The 21,969-nt window shown below is 39.8% G+C and overlaps 1 protein-coding gene across 19 annotated transcripts in view; it reads right to left on the bottom strand.

Moving 5' to 3' along the window:
• Positions 1-624: 624 nt before the first annotated feature.
• Positions 625-21,969, bottom strand: part of LOC109446564 (uncharacterized) — a 125,580-nt gene continuing 104,235 nt past the window's right edge. For 14 of the 19 annotated variants that reach the window (XR_016019308.1, XR_016019317.1, XR_016019306.1 and 11 more), the window contains 5 exons: positions 21,714-21,944; positions 16,820-17,009; positions 13,814-13,901; positions 6,215-6,364; positions 4,205-4,815 (listed from right to left, as the gene is read on the bottom strand). Coding sequence is in view for 1 of the 19 variants with exons in the window: in XM_088793135.1 (XP_088649261.1) it covers positions 6,268-6,364; positions 13,814-13,901; positions 16,820-17,009; positions 21,714-21,821 (483 nt within the window). In the remaining 18 variants the exon portion in view is untranslated. Of the gene's footprint in view, positions 3,143-4,204; positions 4,821-6,213; positions 6,758-13,813; positions 15,387-16,819; positions 17,010-21,713; positions 21,945-21,969 lie in introns of those variants that run through there. The other 5 variants (XR_012495728.2, XR_012495730.2, XR_012495727.2 and 2 more) reach the window with 5 other exon arrangements.

Genomic DNA, 21,969 nt, shown 5'->3' on the forward strand with positions numbered 1-21,969 from the left:
TTTCCCTAGCTCTTTGCAGAGACGTAAATCAGGTCATAAGCAAAAGTCATTTGGAAATCTGATTTCTCTGTGGGCTCATCTATTCTGCTCTGCTAAGTGGGTGTCTCCCACGAGCACCAATCCTGCCTTTCTGTACCACTAAGAAAGAAAAGGAAATTGTACTTACAAATTTCCTCAAGCCCAGGCTTGTTTGACAGTGGTCAGAAAAACTTAGGCCAGGTCCACTACGCGCTGGACAGAGCCAAGAACAGCTGCGTGATCTTTGGCGGGTAGGAACCAGGGACGACATCCTAGCACCCTTCCACACAAGTTCTCTTCAAGGAGACCAAAGAGCAGTGCCTAGACCCTTTACGCAAGGAGTGGTTCAGGGTCCAGCAGCACTAGTACCACCTGGAACCTTGTTAGAGATTTGGAATCTCAACTCCCTCTGAACACCTGCTGCATCAGAGCCTGCCTTTTCAGCAAGATTCCCAGGTGGCTCTTGTGTACCTTTAATTCTGAGTAACCCTGAGCTGTGCCCTGAACACACTTTACGCAAGCATCTGGTTAAGTGTAAGCACAGCTATGCCCATCACTGCCCCCGTCTGTCACTTTGGGAGAGGTAAACACTCCTTGACCCAGGAAGCATTGCACAGCGCTGCCTTTATTCATTGTTTAGGAGACAAGAGGGGATTGAAGGTGAAGGGAAATCATGGTGCATCTGAGGATCTCAGGGCCAAGTCCTCCTGTGGACAGCTCTCTTTATGAAGAAAAGATGGACAATCAATTTACCATGGGGTGACGCAAGAGACCCAGAGACGCTGCAAAACCATTTCCAGAGGCTCCAAGGGCTTCCAGCCTCTTACTCCATGAGCTCCAGCTGGCATCTCATTCACAGCCTTCACCTTGCGTGAGGGTAGTGACAGGCAGGGGAGCAGCAGGATTTGCGGGCTGGTTAGAACTTCCCAAGTCATTATTCTCCCTCCCACAAATGCGCGGACTCTTCTGTCCTCCTTTAGCTCCTTATCTGACTGTCGTTTTTTCGCTATGTGCTGTCTGTCTTATTTTCATCTCTCCCTTCCTCCCTGCTCTCTCCCTCTCGCTTCACCACCCTTCACATCATGTTGGCTTACTGGTAACTTGACTATCCTGTGATACGATCTTGTCTAATCCATCATTTTACCCTTTTTGCGGTAGACTATTTTAGTCTATGTCATTTCATCTACCCTGAGATGAAGGCATTTCTCTAATCACTTCTGCTATCTTTTGGTTACATTATTGTATTGTTATACAATGACAATGAGCATTTAGTGTGTTCTTTTACAAAGTGACTGATACTGACATGCTGCATATAATTACTCAAAAGAAATTCAGCATACTACTAGGCTAGGCATGGGTACAAATCTTGCCTCATCGATTATTTCTGTTCTCTCCCGCATTGTCAGTCTTTCTATCTCCAATGGCAACTGGCTTCCAGCCTACAACATATTCAAATCTCTTCCATCTTAAAAAAAAACTTTCCTCAATACTGTTCTCCTTTAAAGATACGCCCCCCCCCACCCCCATCCCCTTTCTTCTTTTTGGGGCCGTAACTATCTTCTCTGCCTCCCTTTCTCTCTTTCTTTTGCACTGCCACCTAAGGGAACTTTCTGAAACATAAGCTGCTACTGCACACACCAGCTTGAAATCCAGTGATGGTTTTTCTTCCATTAACTCCAGAAAGAAATTGAGGCAGACATGGTGCTTTGCAGCTGAGTCTCAGCCCCACTTGCCGAGCTTATTTGAAGTCATTTCTTCCTTGTGCAGATCATACATCCAACCACATGGTCTTTCCAATGATTTCTAAACACAATCTTGGTTTTTCTCGCTCCCTACCTTGACCACATCAATTCCTCTGTGTACCTGACTTTTCCCTCTTAGTACCTGACGGAGTCTGCTTGCCTTTCAAGGTACCTTCGTTGGTAGGACTTAAAGCCTTGCCTCCCCTCCTGTCGCATTCATTGCCGTGTTAATATTTATATTTCCTCAGTGTGAGATTCTTGGATGCATGGATTTTTATTCTGTTCGTCTTTATTTCACAACATCTAATATAATGCCTGACAGATAAGGGTATACAAATGTTTATTAAATTACATTTAAAATGGACTCCACATGTTTTGTTTTGTGTGTTTTTCCCCCCCCAGTTTATTTTCTACTTTGGTTTTCAATTCATAAGATGTTAGCAGTGAAATCTGGAAAAAGTCATGTACAGGGGCACGACCACCGGAAAGCATGCCATGGCTTCAGAGAGGTGGGCGATTCTGGATGGGCGCCCGTCTCCTGGGGAACACAGGTCATGGAGGGTCGCCAGGCCTCTTCGTCCTGACTTTCCTCTCCCCATCTGCTTTGGATTTGATTTGCTGAAAAGGCAACTTCTGTAGCTCCCCAGCTGCCAGAGATTACTCTGGATGATTTGACTATCAGGACAGAGGAAATAGGAGGCCCCTTCCCTGGTGGCCCGATATTTGCTGAAAATTAGGCTAAGCTGGAGTGGGCAGCCTTCAGGCCTCAGAGCTTGGGGGAATTCAATAAAGGGATGGGAGCCTAGAGAACTGTGGATGGTTTTCACTTAATACTTCACGTCTGCTTTATGGAATAGTGGAACGGAGGCGGACTCCGTGGGGAACACCTTACGAAATTCCGCTTGCGTCTCTCAGTCTCTATATCGCACACTCGGCTGACCTCAAACTTCATACTTCGCGTGTATGGTTTACTGTGTTGAGTCAAGGCGTCCAGAGCTATGCTGTGAGCAGCACTCAGAGCCCTGAGGGCTCCAATCTGGCTTGAACTCTGCTGAGGGTGAGCCGGCCTCTCAGCTGGCTCAGAGGTTTCGAGTGGGTCAGTGGGAGAGTGGCCCAGCATGTTTCACTCACTAGAGGTCTTCGGTACACTCCACAGCTACCCGCAATGCTATTGGAGGGTGGGCGGTAGCCATGAGCATTTCAGCATGTATCTGAGTCCAAAATGGGTACTTCAGAGTTTCCAAACTTTCTGATGCTCCTCCAATCAACTGTCCTATGGCCAGACATCGTGGGAACTTTCCTGGTTTTGGAGAAACACCCTCTGCCCACACTTCATGCTGAGCGCCTATTATCATGAGATGGCTCTGAAATGGACAAGAATTCTGCTATAAATTAGTTGGATGCGTTTGTGTGTGAGCAAGTACGTTGCTGATCTCTATGTCATCTACCTATGCTATTGTATTGCGAGTTTTTTAAGTACTGAAATACTTGTATTTTTCCTGGAACAACACTTTTTTTGTAGTTATTTTTTTAATTCTGAAATCTGATTTTTATTTTTACAACCCGAGATATACCCTGAGAATATTTGCTTCCTTAAAATTTCAAATCCAACAAAACTGCCCTCATTTCGAAAGCGTTTATCGAAGCCTCAGTAATCCTCAGGAGGAACATGACAATGACAATGGAAGAAGCCAGCCTTCTATTGCAAGGAATATTTCTTTCTCTAGTTCAAAGACTTTCTGGAAAAGCGGAATATCAACATGACAGATCTGAAATTAATGCAGGTAACTCAGCATCGATACTCCAGCTATAGTTGATGACACTAAAAGTGTCAAAGGCAAGCTGGCAATGTTGTCTTTGGACCAAACCTATAGCTGGCTGTCAATAAAATGATTGTGGGCTGTGTAGGAGGAAAAACTTTTCAAAACATCTCCTCAAAGTTTGCGAACCAGGGGTGAGATGATTTGAAAATGTTAAGTTAGAGAAAAATATGTGGAGTCAATTAATCACTAATTTCACCACTGTCCCTCCAATAAAGTAGCAAAATTTTATCACCAGCGGGAAGAATTTGCACCGAAGTAGAAAATAGGGAGGGGAAAAAGTGTGTTTTTTACTGTAAATTGAAATTTTGAGTAATATTTAAATTTCAGCTTTCCATGATTGATAATGGTTTTTCCATTTATATAAGTTTTTTAAAGTATTTCTTTAGTTTATCAATTGTATTGCTAATAGATGATTTAGGAATAATAATGTATGCTTAGTATGCATACTTTTTAAACTTTACATTTTTATTGTTTTAAGGTATATTTAATTTTTGTTGTTACCCATTAAATATTTGGTTTTACTTTTTATTTCATGAATTCTGAACATATTAAAAATTATAAAATACCAGTATCAATACTAGTATTTAAATGTTGTGCAAAATAAATACCAAGTGACTGACATTGGCATTTTGCTTTGGTATTTAATCACCAAATAATATAACAATAAAAAACCCATAATCTCTCACACACACACACCTCGTAGAAGCACCATTCAGGGCTTAGGATTTCCGTATCTTACTCCCGGATATTTCAGTTTCAACCATTTGATTAAATTGAATGCTGGACAAGGTTCTTAGAGTTTATCAAAATTAGGGCCATCACCCAAATGTGGGCAAAACTGTATTTTAGTTTCTCTTGTGTCACAATGAAATACAGATTGCCAGATACCAGGAGGTAGGAGCTAGCCAAAAGAGTTTCACTGTTTGTTTTGTCTCTTAATAAATGCCCTGCAAGCAGTGTTTAGACATGATGAATTTCCTCTCCACGTCTGATAGCGGGAGTCTACCATCACCAGTTCAGTGCCTTCGAGCTGGAGCAATTCACTTGATGGCTTATTGGGTGCTCACTTCTGAGAGGGTTTCAGTTCCCACAGCCAACTCTGCAGCAAGACTCAAGCCCCATTCAAAGAGGGGTCTGTGTTCTGATCCCATCTCTTATTTTCCTGGAGGACCCTCAGGGGCTCATGAATAGCTAATTAGAACGCTTTCAGTGCATTCAGATTTGGTTTCTTCCTATTCTTCAACAACGACATAAAAGACAAAAAAGTATAGCTGGTAAACAAGGAGAGACTGTTTCATAGGGCATTTGCACGTATTACAAGTTTTTTCCCCTGGTTACAGGTTCTCAGCCTGCCTTGAGTAGAAAGAGCTTGCTCAAAAGTCGTTTAGTAATTAACTGATTTAGGCAGGATTCAAACCCAAGTCTAGCTACAGCTAGAGCTCAAGTTCTTCCTGCTCTATCAATGGTTCTTAAACCCTGCCCAGCATCAGAATCCCCTGGAGGGCTGGGTCCCATCCCCAGAGGTCAGAGTGGGGCCACAAATTTGCATTTCTAATAAGATCCCAGTGATGCTGGTTTTGCTGGTCCAGGCCACACTTGAAGACCCTCTGCCCCCTATCAGTCGACCCCCAACCTGAAGGGGAGCATGTTATGATAGCCCCAAACACCACTCCCAGGTGATTCTGATGTATATGAGCCACAGGTGAGATTTGGAGGCAATTACCCTTTGGTAGCAGTAGCTACAGGGAAGTGCATAGGAACTGTAATCCCAAACAGCATGGGTAAAATACAGTGCTAAATACTAGTTTAAAAATAATTAGGAGTGAGAGGCAGGGAACAATTAATTTTGAATGTGTAGTCGTAGTAACCAAAGGCAACTTAGTGGGAAGGAGGCATCTGAGCCAGATCTAGCTATATAATTTGCAGGGTCCAGTGCAAAATGAAAAATCTGGGGTCCTTTGTTCAAAAAGCAAGAAAAATGTGTCACTAATGGACTAAAATATAAAGCTGTTTCCTTTTTTTCTCAGTCTTTCAACTTGTCATGGTGTTTTTTTTATTTGCTATTTAATAACATTCTAAGTAAAGAAAAAGAAAAATGTAATTATTTCCATGAATGTTACCCTTCATCTTTATATTGTGCAATGTCAGTTTTAAATGCAGATTTAAGAACAGTCAATTAATATGCAGAGTCATCGACATTTCACAATTCATATTTTGGAGCTCATACAGGCATATGTATTTCATTCTTACCAGAACAGTGGAAAAGCTGTACAAAACTAACTGACCTCTTTCAATTTCACTTCTTAATATGTGCACGTCCTACCAATACTCTCTACCTTCAGCTTATTGATGAGTAAGGAAGAAAGGACTAAAGGAAAAGGAACTATGGGTTGCCCTATCTTTCCTTTTACTTTTGTCATCATTTCCAGCTCACGTGGTCAGCTAATACAGAGAAGTAACATGGGTAAGACAGGATATGATGGGATTCTTTTGTCGTTCTTGTTTGTTAGAACATAACTGCCTTCTTTCTGTGTTGAAAGTAAAGTTCTTGTCAGAACAGAAACTGTAGCTTCTCCAGCCTATCAGTGCCCCCGCTTAGTTGTAGAGGTAATGCACTTAGCTTGTACTCACCTTGAACTCTCAGGCATAGTGGGCCCACCAGAACTTTTGTGTTCATGGAACATCTACAACACTGTGCAAATGGGGATGCAAAGAACGGAAGCACACATGTCGCATGCATCTCTTCTGCTCATGTGCATATTCCAGTTCCTTCGGGCTTCACTTACAAAACACAAATTCAAAGATAAAATTATTAAGCATTTCAAGATAGCAACAGCAGAGCACTAAAAACAAGTAGGAGCCTCTTCTGAGCAGGGGGCCCTGAGTGAAGCACAGGTTGCCACAAAGCTAGCTCCAATTTGGGTGTTTGAATGATGAGACATAACCTGAGAGGTTATAAAGGGAATTCAGTCTGAGAGAATCAGGTGGTATGGACAGGAGAAGGCACACATTCAGTACCATAAAAACATAGGGGAAATCGTATTCTATGTCAAGAGAGACTTCCTTCTGGTTGGACCTATGTTACTGTCAACGGGCCAGGGAATAACAGCTCATACTCTTGAGAAAGGTACCCTGAATGGCGAGACAAGGCAGTTGTTCATTTCTTTCTTCCTTCTATTAAAAAACAAACAAACGGTTAAATTTATACATAAGAATAAAAATGTGAGACTATTTCATTTTTATGTCATATTTTCTCTCAAAAGCATGAAACCTTATAAAAGCTATATATGTTATTGATCAGTGTCATGGAAGTATCAGAAGATAATTTTCAGCTTTTGGTTGCCCAGAAGACATTTTAGTTTCTTTAATGAAATTATAAAGAAATATTTCCACTTGTTTGTTAGTTTTTTATATGAAACCATGTTTATTAAATCATATTGTTATTACTTTCTCTTTCCGCTTGGTTATTACTGTGAAATACTGAGGCAGAATGCCCAGGATGTTGGGGATTGTTTTGTAACACAGCTAATAGTTTATGAAAAAGTAATATATCTTAACTTTTCAAATTACTATCATGTGAGCTAAAATTAAGCTTCATAGCTACTTGTGTTATCCAAACTAGGAGAAAATTCTTATCAAAGCACCATTATCAGACTTTGGATAAAATACATTTCCTTTTTATCTAGAGATTAAACATTATGTTATAGATTAAAATAATTTAAGAATTCAGTCTTTAAATTTTCAATATAAATGTAAAATAGTATATTGATTACTTTGTAATTTCTATAAACACACATAGTTGACATATCAGGGTTTGAAACTGAATTCTAATGTTTGAGATGAAGGTATGTTTTGTAAATTTATAACTTTTTCCCCCCTTTTTCTGCCTCCACCACTACGGTTCAAGCCATTGTTTCTCAGTCTAGTTGTGTAGGACACAGCTCCCTGGCCCAGGCTGGTATTATGAGCCTTGTGCTCCCTAATGGCAGCACACAGCAGCCCACATAGCTCACGCCAACCTCTGGCTGCTCACGGCAGCCCAGCTCCAGAGAGAGCTGTTGTTCACAGTCTTAGCTGTAGAGGGCGCTGCTCACTGGCCCATATGGGAATCGAACGGGCGACCTCAGTATGAGGAGCAGGGCATTCCAACCACCTGAGGCACAGGCCAGCCCAAATTTATAACTTTTAACATTAAATTTAAATTACACATGTAATTTATTAATACTTGTAGAAAATTGCAACAATAATTGTAGAAAATGCAAACAATATAGATAAATATCAGTCCTCCTTAATGATACCCCTTCAGAGGTAACAATTATTATCAGTGTGATAGGTATAATGTAATGCATTTAGCTGCGTTTATATTATAATGTACATATGGAAAATATAAGTGATGCCATTCTGTGCTTATTGTTCTGAAACTTGCTTTAATTTTAAATTGTCAACATCACAGAGTTCTAAGCAGGTATATATGTATAGATCTAACATATTCTTTTTGACTACTGCCAATATTACTTTGATATTTCATTGATATTCATAATCCTCTCCTAATGACATTTTGGTTGTTTCCAATTTGTCACTCTACATACAATGCAATAATAAACAGCCTTGCACATGCCTCTTTGTTTACATGCAAAGATATGTTCAAGAATACAAAAGAAAATAACAGAACTAATAGGTCATAAGATTTTAAATTTTTATAGATCCTGTCAAATTATTCTCTAAAAAGTCTTTACCACTTTACACCCACGTCCCAATATCCATGCCAGCACTTGTTATTTTGAATCTTTTAAAGCATTGGGAGTCAGGTGGATGAAAACTGGTATGAGTTCCCTTAGGAATGCAAGGAAAGTCTAATACTCAAAAATCTATTAATAAAATATCTTATATTGACAGAGGAGAAAATCATATGATATATGTTGAAAATGCATTTTGATAGGATCGAATTCCCTCTCTGTGATGGTTAATTGTATGTGTCAACTTAACTAGAGCAAGTTATTCATATATTTGATTAAATATTATTCTAGATGTTTCTGTGAAAATATTTCTTTAGATGAGATTAACATTTAAATCAGTAGACTTCGAGTAAAGCAGATTACTCTTCATAATGTCAGTGGGTTGGTTTCATTTAATCAGTTGACGACCTTGAGAGATAAAAGACTGACCTCCCTTGAGGAAGAGGACATTCTGCCAACAGACTGCCTTTGGCATGCAACTGCAGCATCATCTCTTCCTTGGGTCCTGAGCCTGCCAGCCTACCCTCCCTAGTCATAAGAGCCAATTCCCTAAAATAAATCTCTCTCTCTCTCCGTGCAGACACACACACATGCATGCATATAGACAAACATGTACAGAGAATACAGATCCACTACATACACAGAAAAAGAGACAAAAAAATGAACCCACATTGACATCATACACACACACACACACACACACACACACACACACACACACACACACAATCCTTGACTCTATATAAACAGAAGCCTACAGACTAATGAGAAGGACACTAGGCTTGCTGCCAGAACACCTGGGTTCCAATTCTGGTTTTACCATTTACCAGCTATTTAACCTTTGGAAAGTTATCTACTATCATTGAGTTACAGTTTCATGTCTTACAATAAAAAAATAATAATATCCTACTCACAGACTGACAGCTCTTAAATAATTGCTTATTGATAGATTACTACAGAGCACACAATAAGTTTTCAGTGCTTACTTTTTAAGAAATAGATGTCTACATACTTACACACACTCCATTCACATTGGCCTTTCATTCTTCCTTATTTAAATTTGAAAATTCTCAGAGAACTCGTGTGTGTGTGTGTGTGTGTGTGTGTGTGTGTGTGTGTGTAATGAGACCGTCTGCTATGAGACTAGAAGCCTCCCTTCTTTTTCCATTTTTGAGTTGGTATCAGCAAGTATTAGTGCTCTGGGTTTTAGTTCCATATGTGTAGTATTTTCCCCCCAAGCAAAAATATACCACCATTAATAAGAAGGGTGAAAAATAAACTACAGATATCTCAGTTCAAGGCAACATACAGATTCTGATCTGAAGTTACCTTAGGTACAACGCCCCGCCTTCTCAAAATCAGGCCCAGTAACACCACAGCTGACAAGGAAACAGCTGTCAGATTTGATCATGTGAAAAATCATAATTTCTGAGTGATAGAAGATAACATAAATTAAGTTAAAAAGGCAAGTGACAAACAGGGATATTTGCAACAAAGATAACAAACAAAGTATTTATAGCCAGAATTTATAAAGAGCTCCTCCAAATTGATATGAAAAAGACAAATATCCCAATAGAGAAATGGGCTTGAGGTATAATAAACAAGCTATTCACAGAAGAAAAGCAAAGATCCAATAAACATATAAAAAGATGTTCAACCTTACTAGCAATTAGAGAAATGCAAATTAAAACTATAATGAGCTATCTTTTTCTATCCCCATCACAGTTGCAAAAATTTAAAAGCTCGACAATATATAGTACTGATGAGAATTTGAGAAAACTGGCACTGGTGGAGCAGTACTGTCAGGGAGCAGGTAAAGATTGGTAAATCTGTTGTGTTTGTAAATGATAGGCTCTTTGACCCCACAATTCTACTGTAGGATTCCATTCTATAGAAATAGTCACCTACATGTGCAAAAATTTAGTATGTGTAATAGATGTTGATTGCACCATAGTTTGCATATAGCAATAAAATTGGAACATAGGAAATGTTAATATAAATTTTGGTTCACTCATAAAATGGAATACTATGCCTACCTTAAAAATAGCAAGATAGACAAGCAAAGATTTCCAAAGCACATTGTGGGTAAAGAAAGCAGTCATTGTGCCATTTACATATGCATAGAATATGCATATATGCATATAATTGTATATAATGCATGGAGCAAAATTAGAAGAACATACATGCTACCATTAGATTGAATGACTACGCAACCAGGACCTTAGACCACATGCCTCTTCCCTAACTGCAGCCCCAGTTTGAAACCATAGCTTCAATGGGGCAACCATGTAAATGTGCCAATGGCTATTGTGCCATTGAGATGATGAACAGTTCTAGGCTTTCCATCATCAAGGCTCTTTTTCACATTGTTTTCTTCCTTGGATCCCTATTTTAAAAGATTCTTCCTCCAATCCACATGTAATAAATGATAAATAAATTCCATTTATTCTACTATTATTTATCTATGTTTTCATCAGCATCCTGCCAGGAAATAGACCACAAATTTAGAATATTTAAGCCATGTTTTAAATGAAAGGACCATTTACTGAGATGTGAAGAGGTTTAAGGCAGTGGTTCTCAACTCTGAGATGACTCTGCATCCAAGGGACATACGGGAATATCTGGAGACATTTTTGGTTGTCACAACTACAGTAGTTGCTACCGGTATCTTGTGGGTAAAGGCCAGAGATGCTGCTAAACATGCTACAATACCCAGGACAGCACCCCACACGACAAAGAATTATCTGGCTTAAAATGTCAACAGTGTCAAGGTTGAAAAATCCTGGTTTGAAGTAAGAAACAGTAAGCAATGAGACCTGGAAAGAGCAGGAGTCCATTGACGCTCCTGGGAATTGAAGAAGAGGACCGAAAATTGGTGCAGGAGCCCAACTGAGACCTGAAGCCATGGAACAGGGAATTACCGAATGGAAGTTGTGGTTAAAGAGGGAGGCAGCCATTTTCAGAACAGCACAAAGAAGGTGGGGAGTGAGGTGGAATGAATACCTTTTTTTTTTTTCCTCCTTCAACCCTCCAATCTGTTGATAGTGCTTGTCATTGGCCAAACCAACTAGAATCTGTACAGTAAGCAGTCTATGGGGGTTAGCCTCTTAGGGCAAGAGCAGGACAGAGAGGGGAGGAGAATGGGACTCAGGGACGAGGGAATGGGGGAAAAGAGAGAAAATCAGCATGATGTAATTAATGATTTCAAATTTCAGTAAGGATCCATCATTACCAAGTGTTATGGACTGAGTATTTGTGCTTCCCCCAAATGTGTAGGCTGAAACCCTAACTCCCAATGTAATGATATCTTTGCAAAGCTGTTAGGTTTAGATGAGGTCATGAGAGTGGAGCAGCCATGATCCGGGACTGGTGAGTTTTTAAGAAAAGGAGGAAACTAGATCTCTCTCTCTCTCTCTCTCTCTCTCTCTCTCTCTCTCTCTCTCTCTCTCTTTCTCTCTCTCTCTCTCTCTCTCTCTCTCTCTCTCCCCTCACCCCCCACCCCCCATGTGACGATGCAGCAAGAAGATGGCCTTTGTGAAAGCCACAAAGAGAATCCTAACCAGGAGCTGAATCCATTGGCACTTAGAGCTTGGACTTCTCAGACTCCAGAGCTATGAGGAATAGATTTCTGTTGTTTAAGCCACCCATTCATGAGATTTGCTTATAGCAGCACGAGCAGACTGAGACACCAAGGAGTAGTGAAACTGGTTAAACCCTGGTCAGGCCATGAAGCTAATAAGCAATGAATCAAGTATGTAAACCAACTCTGGACTGTAGCCATTGCCCTTTGGGGTGCTGTGCAAATGTTCCCCTGTCCTGGAAGCATGCCACTTAGGCCCTGTCACTCCTAATCCTCACTCCAATAACTGTCAAGGCCACTAAAGCATTTGTTTCACAAAGCCAGTTGTCAACAGCAAATCAGAGCTTCTGAAGAGGACATCAAGTGGCTATAATTCCCATCAAAAGCAAAAGGATTTGATGTATCAGAGAGCCACAAATTCCTTATGGCTCCTTTAGAACTTTAAAATTTTCAGAAATAACTCATCACAGCCTTCATGAACAGGCTGGGGGCTACAGAGACGGTGTATTTATTCATTTCAGAGGTCACAGAACTTTCTGTCAGATGCCAAAGTCAGACCAAAAGCTCGTCCTCAGCTGTTGGGGGTGAGACTGTCTTCTTCTACATGTGATGGGGTGGGATAATTGATAATAGCAAACGTGTGTTCTTTGTGGAATATTTACAGTGGTTTTAAATCTAAGACAGTGGGCCTTCTTACAATAGGATACAGGATGCATAGGATCTGACCAATGGCTCTCTTTAGACTTTTAGATAGTATCTCAGGGCTTCAAGAGGAAAAGAGACCTATATGGGCTGAATGATACTAGAAACCTTTTTAAAGGAAGTAGCCTTTGACTGCGTCCTGACTGATGTGTAGAATTTGTAGGGGAGAGGCAAAGTACATTTCCCATGATGCAGAAGAGATGTAACAATTTTGGAAGAGCTTCTGTGTACACAACGCTTGGCCGGGCACTCACTATCATGAGAGGCAATGTAGGCTATTGGTTAAAGAGTACAGCTTCTAGAAACTTCTGAGTCTCAAAGCCTAGCTCCACTGCTAACTGAATGTGGGGCTTTACACCCCTCTGTGACTCAATTGTCTCATCTGTCTAATTGAGGTAGCCATGATTACCCCTGTGGCTTCACAGTGAAATGCATTAATACATATTAAATACTTCATAAGTACTTACTCTGTGTTGACTATTCTTGTTACACACAACAGTCCCATGTTAGCTAAATTTGGGGGATGCACATACAATGTGACTGCCAAAAACCTTCTTACAGATGTGGGTTACTGAGGGGAAGCGAGAATAACTATCCTCTTCCACTTAATATAGTTGGAAAGAGGGAAGGCTAGAACTGAAACTGAGCTTCACCTGTTCTGGTTTCTGCACTTTCCTCTCTCAACCACACCACCTCTTCCTTCTATGTGTTCAACAAATATGTTGAAATATGTTGACTTGCTCCTCTGGTTACAGTGGAGGGACCCAGATTCAAAACGACCTACCATCTCCCATAAAACAGAAGAGTAAACACAGCTTAATTCTATTTTTGCTCCCACCCTCTGGCCGAAACAAGCAATTTCATTTCAGAAAATTGTATTGCTGTTATTACCCAACCCGATGTTTATATTGGGTATCTCAATCACTCTGCAGCCAATCGGTTTAGATTCAATACAGGCTCTATTCCTTTCTTCTCTTAAAATGATCTTTCTACTTTAGAGTTGCTTCCATTTCACAAATCTGTCAAATAACAGTAATAACAAAAACTACCAGCACTTACTAAACACCCTTTGTGCTAAACAGCCTGTGTGCCCAGCACTTTACATGCATTATCTCATTTAGTCATTACAACAACATCTTATTATCCCCATTTTCACAGCTGTCATAGTAAGGATAGAAGAATAAGCTCTTTGTCCAAGATCATACAACTAACCAGTTTAGTAGCTGGAATTTGATCCCAGGTCTGTATAATTCCCTATACTTTCTTTCGTCCCAGTGCATGATGTGCTTCTTAGAATATTCTGTAAACAGAAGATTAAAAATTATGACTGTTAAAGTCATCAGCAAGAAAGACCTGAAACTTCATTTTATTCTATGAAATTATTTCACACACTAACTCTCCTTCTAAGCCAAAGTTTACATACAGATGTTGACTTGCTCCTCTGGTTACAATGGAGGGACCCAGATTCAAAACAACCTACCATCATCTGTGAAACCTTTCTATCTCCCATGCTTATCTCTGATGAGAAACTGAGGCATGCCTTGGTAACAAATATGCCACTCCGGTGAATGACATTGCTAAGGGGGAAGCTAAGCATGGGTGGGACAGGATACATACAGGCAATCTCTGTACCTCCCTTTTAATTTTGTTGTAAACATAAAACTGCTGTAAAAGTTGTCTTTAAAAATACAAAACAATCAATAAAACTGTTCGCCTCCGATGGGCAGATAAGGGACACAGGATGCCTTTGCTTTTAAATTATTCGGATAATTGCTTCAATTCCCCTATAAACGGCAGTAAATAAATTATATAGATGTGTGTGTGTGTGTGTGTGTGTGTGTGTGTGTATCACTATAAAAATATATGACACTGAATAAAATGTTCTGATACTTCCATAATCACGCAACCAGCTCTGATTCTGTTTTAAAATAATGTACTATAGGCTACCTGTCCAAAAACATTTCTCATGCTTTCTTTCATATCCTGTCTATTTTCCAACCAACATCAGCATTATTTGATTGCCTGACTTTGGAACACATGCCTGTGGATTGACAGGATTCATGTATCCAATAAATAATAGCCATGATCTCTGTACCTAGGTAACTGGTGGTCACGGGGCTGTTCATCAACTTTTTCCAGCACTCCATTTCTGTCACTTCTTATCTTCCCTGTGATGGAAGAGGCCACGTGACTTGCTCTGACTAAGGAGTTGTAAGCAGAAGCATTCACTCCTAGGCCAGAGCGCTCAACGTCTGATATGAGACCTCTGGGGCTTTCTTTCCCTTTGCCAGGTCAACCATGAAACTTCCAGACTATGGTGGCTCTGTCAGTTTGGGGCTTGGAGTTGGTATGAGCCAGAGCTGTGTCAGAAATTATCACATGAGAGAGAAATAAACCTTTGTGTGTTAAGCCACTGAGGTCTTTTTGCCCCCGTAGTGTGGCCTAGTCCATCTTGACTGATGGAGAATATACTATATTTCTTAAAGAAAGCATTTTAAATTAATTAGGTTGCTTTCCAGTATGACAAGATTAGGCTATTAAGTTTTACTTCATATATTTTTATCTCTGTTGCAATCAAGAGATCATATAACATTACACTAACGGGAAGTGTTTTCTCATGAGTACAAATAATCATATTTCTTTCTACATTTGAACACACCTAATCAGCATTCAAATGGTACCCACATTTTACTAGCATTTTACTTGTTTTAAACTGCGTGCCTCAGTTTCCCATCAGAGTAGGGGGAGAAGAAGAGAAGAACACACCCCATCTCCCCGCCAATCCACAACAAACCCACTCTTGGCTTCCCTCCTATCCCACCCCCCACCCAAAGGCCAGGAATTTAAGCTAGTCTCAAGGTAAGACACCTTCCCCTAAATTACCAGGCATTAATCAAAATCTATTGTTTATGCCTTAAGTGTCCTCAAGGCGAGGCTTTTGAAACTCAAAGCCTTTTTTTTTCTATTTTTGCAATGATATCAATTCTCCATGGCAATGAACCTCAAAGTCTGGACTCGAAACACGGAAGGGTCCAGGGGTTATGGGGTAACAGAAAATAACAGGCAAATTAAGACTGCTGTTAATATTTTAAAATATCGTTTTGCCACAAGTATTTTCTGGTTTTGTAGCAACGTGCAATTTTAGGAGCTTCAGCTCAACTTCAAAACTCTTTTTCCCTTCAACTATTCCTGGGGGGAATCCTAAAATGTGTTGTTCCCTTTCCCTGTTAACCACCAGCTAAGACCCAGGAAGCCTGGAAAGCCACTACAAAATTCGCCTGCACCACTTCCTGCGGCTGCCCAAACCCCTGGCATCAGGTTACCAAGTCAGTGAAGGCTTTTCTGCGTTCTCCAAGTCCCCCCAGGGATTTCAGAGAAGTAGCTCTTTTAGCTGGTACTCATTGTTTAACATCTTTGACCAAGAGCCCAATGGGGCTGGTACAGGGGTTACTCTGAGTGACATATGGTCCCCGGCCCCCTCAATGCCATTCAACTTCTTTTGCCCCAAGCGTGTAGCTTCCACCCTTTCTTTCGGTGTTGGTGGGTCTTGCCCAGCAGGCTCCTGGGTCCCGAAGGCAGAGGCCTCTGGTGAGTCAGCCCCACGCGTCCCCTGAACAGCTATGAGTCCTAGGACAGAGACATCTGATGAGATGCTGAAGCTGAGATCCACACTTTCCTCCACCCTCCCCAAAAATTTGATAGCAGAGACTAATCAATATACACATAATACTAGCATTTGTCATTCCTCTCCTTACAGGGAGTGGAGGCTCAAAGCCCAGGGCTAAAGAATTTTGTCTCTGTTCATGGATACCTGTCTGGCTACCTGAACCTCTGCTCTGAACTCAGAGACTACGGGTGGCATACCTGTGACGACAATCCATGCCCTAGAGAGAGAACAGATACCTTCTTCCTCTGTGTTGGGAATGAAGTGGTCTTTTGTACGATAGCCCTCCCATTCTCTTCTCAGATAAATCCCTTGGCAAGTAAAAAATTTAAATCTCTCTTTAAAAACCACTGAGCCTAAAGGAGGGGGAGCAGAGGAAAACAATGGTGGTGGCACCTGGGAAAGCTGGGGACAGACCTCCATTGCGACCCTCCAGACAATTTACACCCTTATATTACAGAAAATGTTACAGTGTATCTGCACACGCACTGCGAAGAAGAGGAATGCAGCAGTATGTCACTCTCCTGAGGAAACAGGCAGAAAAGGACTCCCACCTGGGTTGGCTTGCTCCGTTCCCCGCTGCATCTGGGAATGGGGTGGATGACCCTCAATGGAAGATCCAGGCCGTGGTAGATATAACGTATGCTGGCAGATGTGTCTGGACCAACAGACCCTGGCGCTGAAACAGCTGCAGGGCCACATGCGGAGGGTTGCATTCCCAGCCGGGCGCACGAAAGCAGAGTTCTGTGAACATGGAGGTCCAGCAGTCAGGAATTGGAGAGCGGCTGGAATCAAGGGGTATATTTATTCTTCAGGGAGAAGATAAGCACAGAAACTTTATTTGGGTGTGCTACAGAGGGAGATATTCTTGAACTGGTTGATGGTCACTTTGATTCCAAGACTGAACACAAAGTAGAGAGTTATGGAAAGATTGCAAACAGCACCGGGTGCTCAACCAATAACACCTTGCTTCTCACAGACATTTAATCCGAGGCCAGGGCTGCTGAGGAAGTGGATGTGGTGGTGAGCCCGGAAATGCAGGACTAAACGGATAAGAAGACTTACTACAGCCTCATCGCATCTTTAGTGACCCCTAGATGCCCTCCTCTACCCAGAGGAGGATTTCTAAGGAAGACCAAACTGTCTTCACAGAATTGTCCCTGTAGTCTAGTTTTATTCTAATGGTAAAAGTAACTTACTTAAGAAATACATATAAACAAACATGTATGTATGCAAGTGTGTGTGTGCACGTGTGTCAAATTACCTTTCACAGGCACATAAGTGGGGAAAAAAAATCTCAGTTCAGTAAAAAGGAAACTTGTTAAAAATGCTTTATGTGTAGAAATTGTTAGAAACAGCAACTCTAACCCTTAGAGGGCAAAATGTAGTTCATACAAGAAATTACTACACTGGAGATCGAATGTGTTACTTTCATCAAGTTGTATATGTGTACCAAATGGAAAGGCAGGTTTGAGAAGTTATTCAGAAGCCTTGTTATTTAAAAAACTGGAAATATTTCGAAGATTTACCACTAATAATAATTCATCCCCCCTTTTAATTCTGAGTTAGAAGAATACAACAGCTGAATTTCAAAATATTAGCCTCCCTACATACAAAAGACAAAGATATTTCTGTTCTAAAAGTGAAAAATTGTGAAAGGAAGCTTATTTGAGTCTTGATCAATCAAGTATCTATTAATTAAGAAACTTGTTAATCATTGTGGCACCCTCAGCAAGCAGTTGCCTTATCAAAAATAAACAGGTGCACTGCTATAACAGGTGAAACAGAAATGGGGTTCTCAACATTTTAACATTCTTAAAACAGTTCTAATCCTGCCAGTTGTTATCATTACAGATTTTATAGCTGCCTTTCTAACTCCTTCTTAGCACAGTTTGAGAATATATGTTAATTGCTATTTACTATTAATAAAAAGGTTTACTAAAATCAGTTTATAAGACCTAGAAGAGCCTTAATATATGCTATGTTCCTCTGAAATGGATATGAGAAATGTAAATTTTATATCAACATTATTTATACTGGTTCAATTCTAATGGGATATCATGTTAATTTCACATTGTGATTAATAAAAATGGTTTCTTCTTAAAAAAATAAAAATTTAAAAAAACCACTGAGCTTGATACATTAAGACAATCAAATTTTTCTCTCTGGTAGGCTAAAAATAACCCACAAATATGGCCATACCCGAATCCCCAGAACCTTTAAAAAGGGCAAAAGGGACTTTGCAGTGTGATTAGACTAAGAATCTTAAAATGGGGAGGTAATCCCGGATTATCCAGTGGGCCTGATGTGATGGAAGTGTCTTTATGAAAGGATGCAGGAGGAATCAGTCAGAGGGGAAGGCAAGGTGAGGATGGAAGCAGAGACTGGCATGATGTGTCCATAATCCAAGGAATGCCAACATCTTCCTGAAGCTGGAAGGGAAAAGGAAAGGATTCCCCTTGGAGTCTCCAGGAGAAATCAGCCTTACTGGCACCTTGATTTTGCCTCTGTACAACTCATTTCAGACTTTTGTCTTCTAGAACAGTAAGACTGTCAAAACACTAAGTTTGTGGGAATTTGTTACAGCAGCAAATGGTTGAAGAATTAGTGGAATAGCAGTGTTAACTTATACCTGCAATTTCATCACATAGTTCTAGAGATGTAGAAGCAAAAGGAGATTGAGAGACCTAAAAGCTGCATTTCTTATCAAGGAGATGCTTGGGGTCTGCTTGCTCATTTGTGCATGGAATGGTAAGCTTCCCACCACACAGTAGATGCACACTAAACCTAGAATCAGTAGACCACTTCGAACCCCATTTGCCATTTGGTAACAGAATGATTCGGGGCAACCAAATTAATCTTTGTAAAATAGCGGAGCTCATTAGCTACCTATAAAAGATATTGTAAGAATTCAATGAGATAATGTAAGTGAAAGGATTTGATATCCCATAAAGATTTTTACCAGTGCAAGATATTCTTACAGGCAAAAATATGGCATAGAATGTATAAAAGATTCCAATCATTTGCATGGGCTTGTTGTTTGGATTTCAGATAAATGGGAGTTTACTGAAATCTGCCTCCAGTTTTCTTTTAAGGAGCTCAGATGTCATCAAAAGCTTTGGACTCCATCTCGAAGGTTCCTTCCGGCTCTGTCCTTCTATAATTCTAAGTGTCAGCCTGAACGATGCTATGATTGCGTCATTAATTCTCTCATGGCAGATAGATAGGCACCAAAAGCTCAAGATGCTAGAGTTTATCAAGAATGAAGGATGGTGTGGGCCAGTGTACAGACTTCTGAATAAGAGCATTTTATTCATGCGTTCTTTATTCATTTATTCATTACACATATAATCTCTGGGTGAATACAGAAATTACAATGTACAGACCCTGGTTTCAGAGTGCTAGAGTGTGGCCCCATGAAAGTCTTAGAATTGAAAGCAACATGCTAATTAAATATAAAATTTTCAAGTGGTATTAATGAAGAGCCTACGTATTTTGTCCAAATGAGATTGTAAATAAAAAATAATGGGAACACCACAAAGAGGTTTCACATAAATTACAGTTTTGAGGAGGGAAATATATGGATTTTAAAATGTCCTTGACGCATATAAAGTATTTGGATTTGTTTCTGAAAACTATTAAACTGAAAAATTATTAGGCCAATCAATAGTTACATATGTAAAAAGGCAGGTGCTTTTATAATCAGCGTGAACTTTCTTGGTACAAACTGAAGTAACATCTAATTTCTACTTTAACTCTTTATCATCTGGAGGAAAATATGTCTGTGCCCCATCAGCTTTTAAATGGGAATCCATAAATGCAGCAAATCAGATTAATAGTTGTCATCCTTTTGACTCGATCACTCATTCAGAAACTCAGATGTGACCCACAGCTAACATCACACTCAATGGTGAAAAACTGAAAGCTTTGATGCTAAGGTGAGGAATAAGAGAAGGATACCCGTTCTCACTTCTTTTATTCCTCATAGCATTGGAAGTCCTCGTCAGAGCAATTAGGCAAGGAAAAGAAATAAAAGGCATCCAAATTGGGAAGAAAAAAATGAAACTGTTTGCAGATTACTTGATTTTATATACAGAAACCCCTACAGACTCCACTAAAACACTATTAGAAATACTAAACAAATACAGTAAAGTTTTGGGATACAAAATCAACATAGAAAAATCTGTTACATTTCTCTATCCAAAGAACAAACTATCCAAAAGAGAAATGAAAAAAAAAAACAACAACCCCACTTACACTTACATCAAAAAGAATAACATACTAGGAATAAAGTTAAAGGAAATGAAAGACTTATACACTGAAAACAAGATATTGTTGAGAGAAATCGAAGAAAGCACAAACAAATAGAAAGACAGGCCATGTTCATGGATTGGAAGAATTAACATTGTTAAAGTGTCCATACTACCTAAAGCAATCTACAGATTCAGTGCAATCCCCATCCCAATGGCATTTTTTCACAGAAACAGAATAATCCTAAAATTTATATGGAACCACAAAAGACCCCAAATAACCAAAGCAATCCTGAGAAAAAGGAACAAGGCCAGAGGTATCACACGCTCCAATTTCAAACTATACTACAAAACTATAGTAATCAAAACAGTATGGTATCGACAAAAAAACAAACAAACAAACAGACACACAGATCAATGGAGCAGAATTAAGAGCCCAGAAATAAACCCACACATATACAGACAACCAATTTATGATAAAGTAACCAAGAATACACAATAGAGAAAGAATAGTCTCTTCAATAAATGAAGCTGGGAAAACTAGACCACTGTCTTACACCATACACAAAATTTAAGTCAAAATGGATTAAAGACTTGAATGTAAGACCTGAAACAATAAAATACATAGAAGAAAAGATAGGTACTAAAATTTCTAGACATCAGTCACAATGGTGTTTTTGTGAATTTGACTCCAAAGACAAGGGACACAAAACAAAAATAAATGGTACAACATTAAACTAAATAACTTCTGCACAGCAAAGGAAACCATCAACAAAACAAAAAGCCAACCAACTGAATGGGCCACCCATGTGCATTCAAGAGGAGTGTTTGAAATTCCTTTGCAAAACATTCATTTTCATGAATTTCCTTTCTGTGTTTGTTTTCTTTTCTTTTTTTGCATTTGAGAAGTAAACTTAGAGGCAAAAATAATACAAACTGCATTTCCTGAGTCAGACAAACCAAAGGTCATCATCCCTGCAATGTGTCAATTTGCCTTTATAGGTTAAGATTGTCATCATCCCTGCAATGTGTCAATTTGCCTTTATAGGTTAAGATAAATTTGACAGTACACAGGGAAATTTGAAAACCATAGTTGTGCTCGACATGGAAATATAATTCTATAATTCTTTTGAATTTAGTAAATAAGATTCACAGCTTAATATGGCTTTTGGAGTAAAGGTGAAGTTGCAGTACTCACATTCAGCTGGGCAGCTGAAAGGATCTGGCTAATTTTCCGTATTTGCTCCGGCAGACATATGGTGCAGATGACAGGGGAAAGAAGAAGACTTCTTGTAGCAGGTTGCATTTTTCACAAAAGGCCATGTTAATATTTCCAGACCTACACATTTACGTAGAACTTGCTACTTGCCCATCAAGAGGTAGAGTCTATTTTTCTTCTCCTTGGACCTGGGCAATGCTTTATGACTACCTGGAATAAAGGAATGTAGAGAAAG

The sequence above is a fragment of the Rhinolophus sinicus genome, chromosome 16 (assembly GCF_057876585.1).
Source record: "Rhinolophus sinicus isolate RSI-liver-muscle chromosome 16, RSI-T2T, whole genome shotgun sequence".
In the NCBI taxonomy this organism is placed as follows: Eukaryota; Metazoa; Chordata; class Mammalia; order Chiroptera; family Rhinolophidae; genus Rhinolophus; species Rhinolophus sinicus.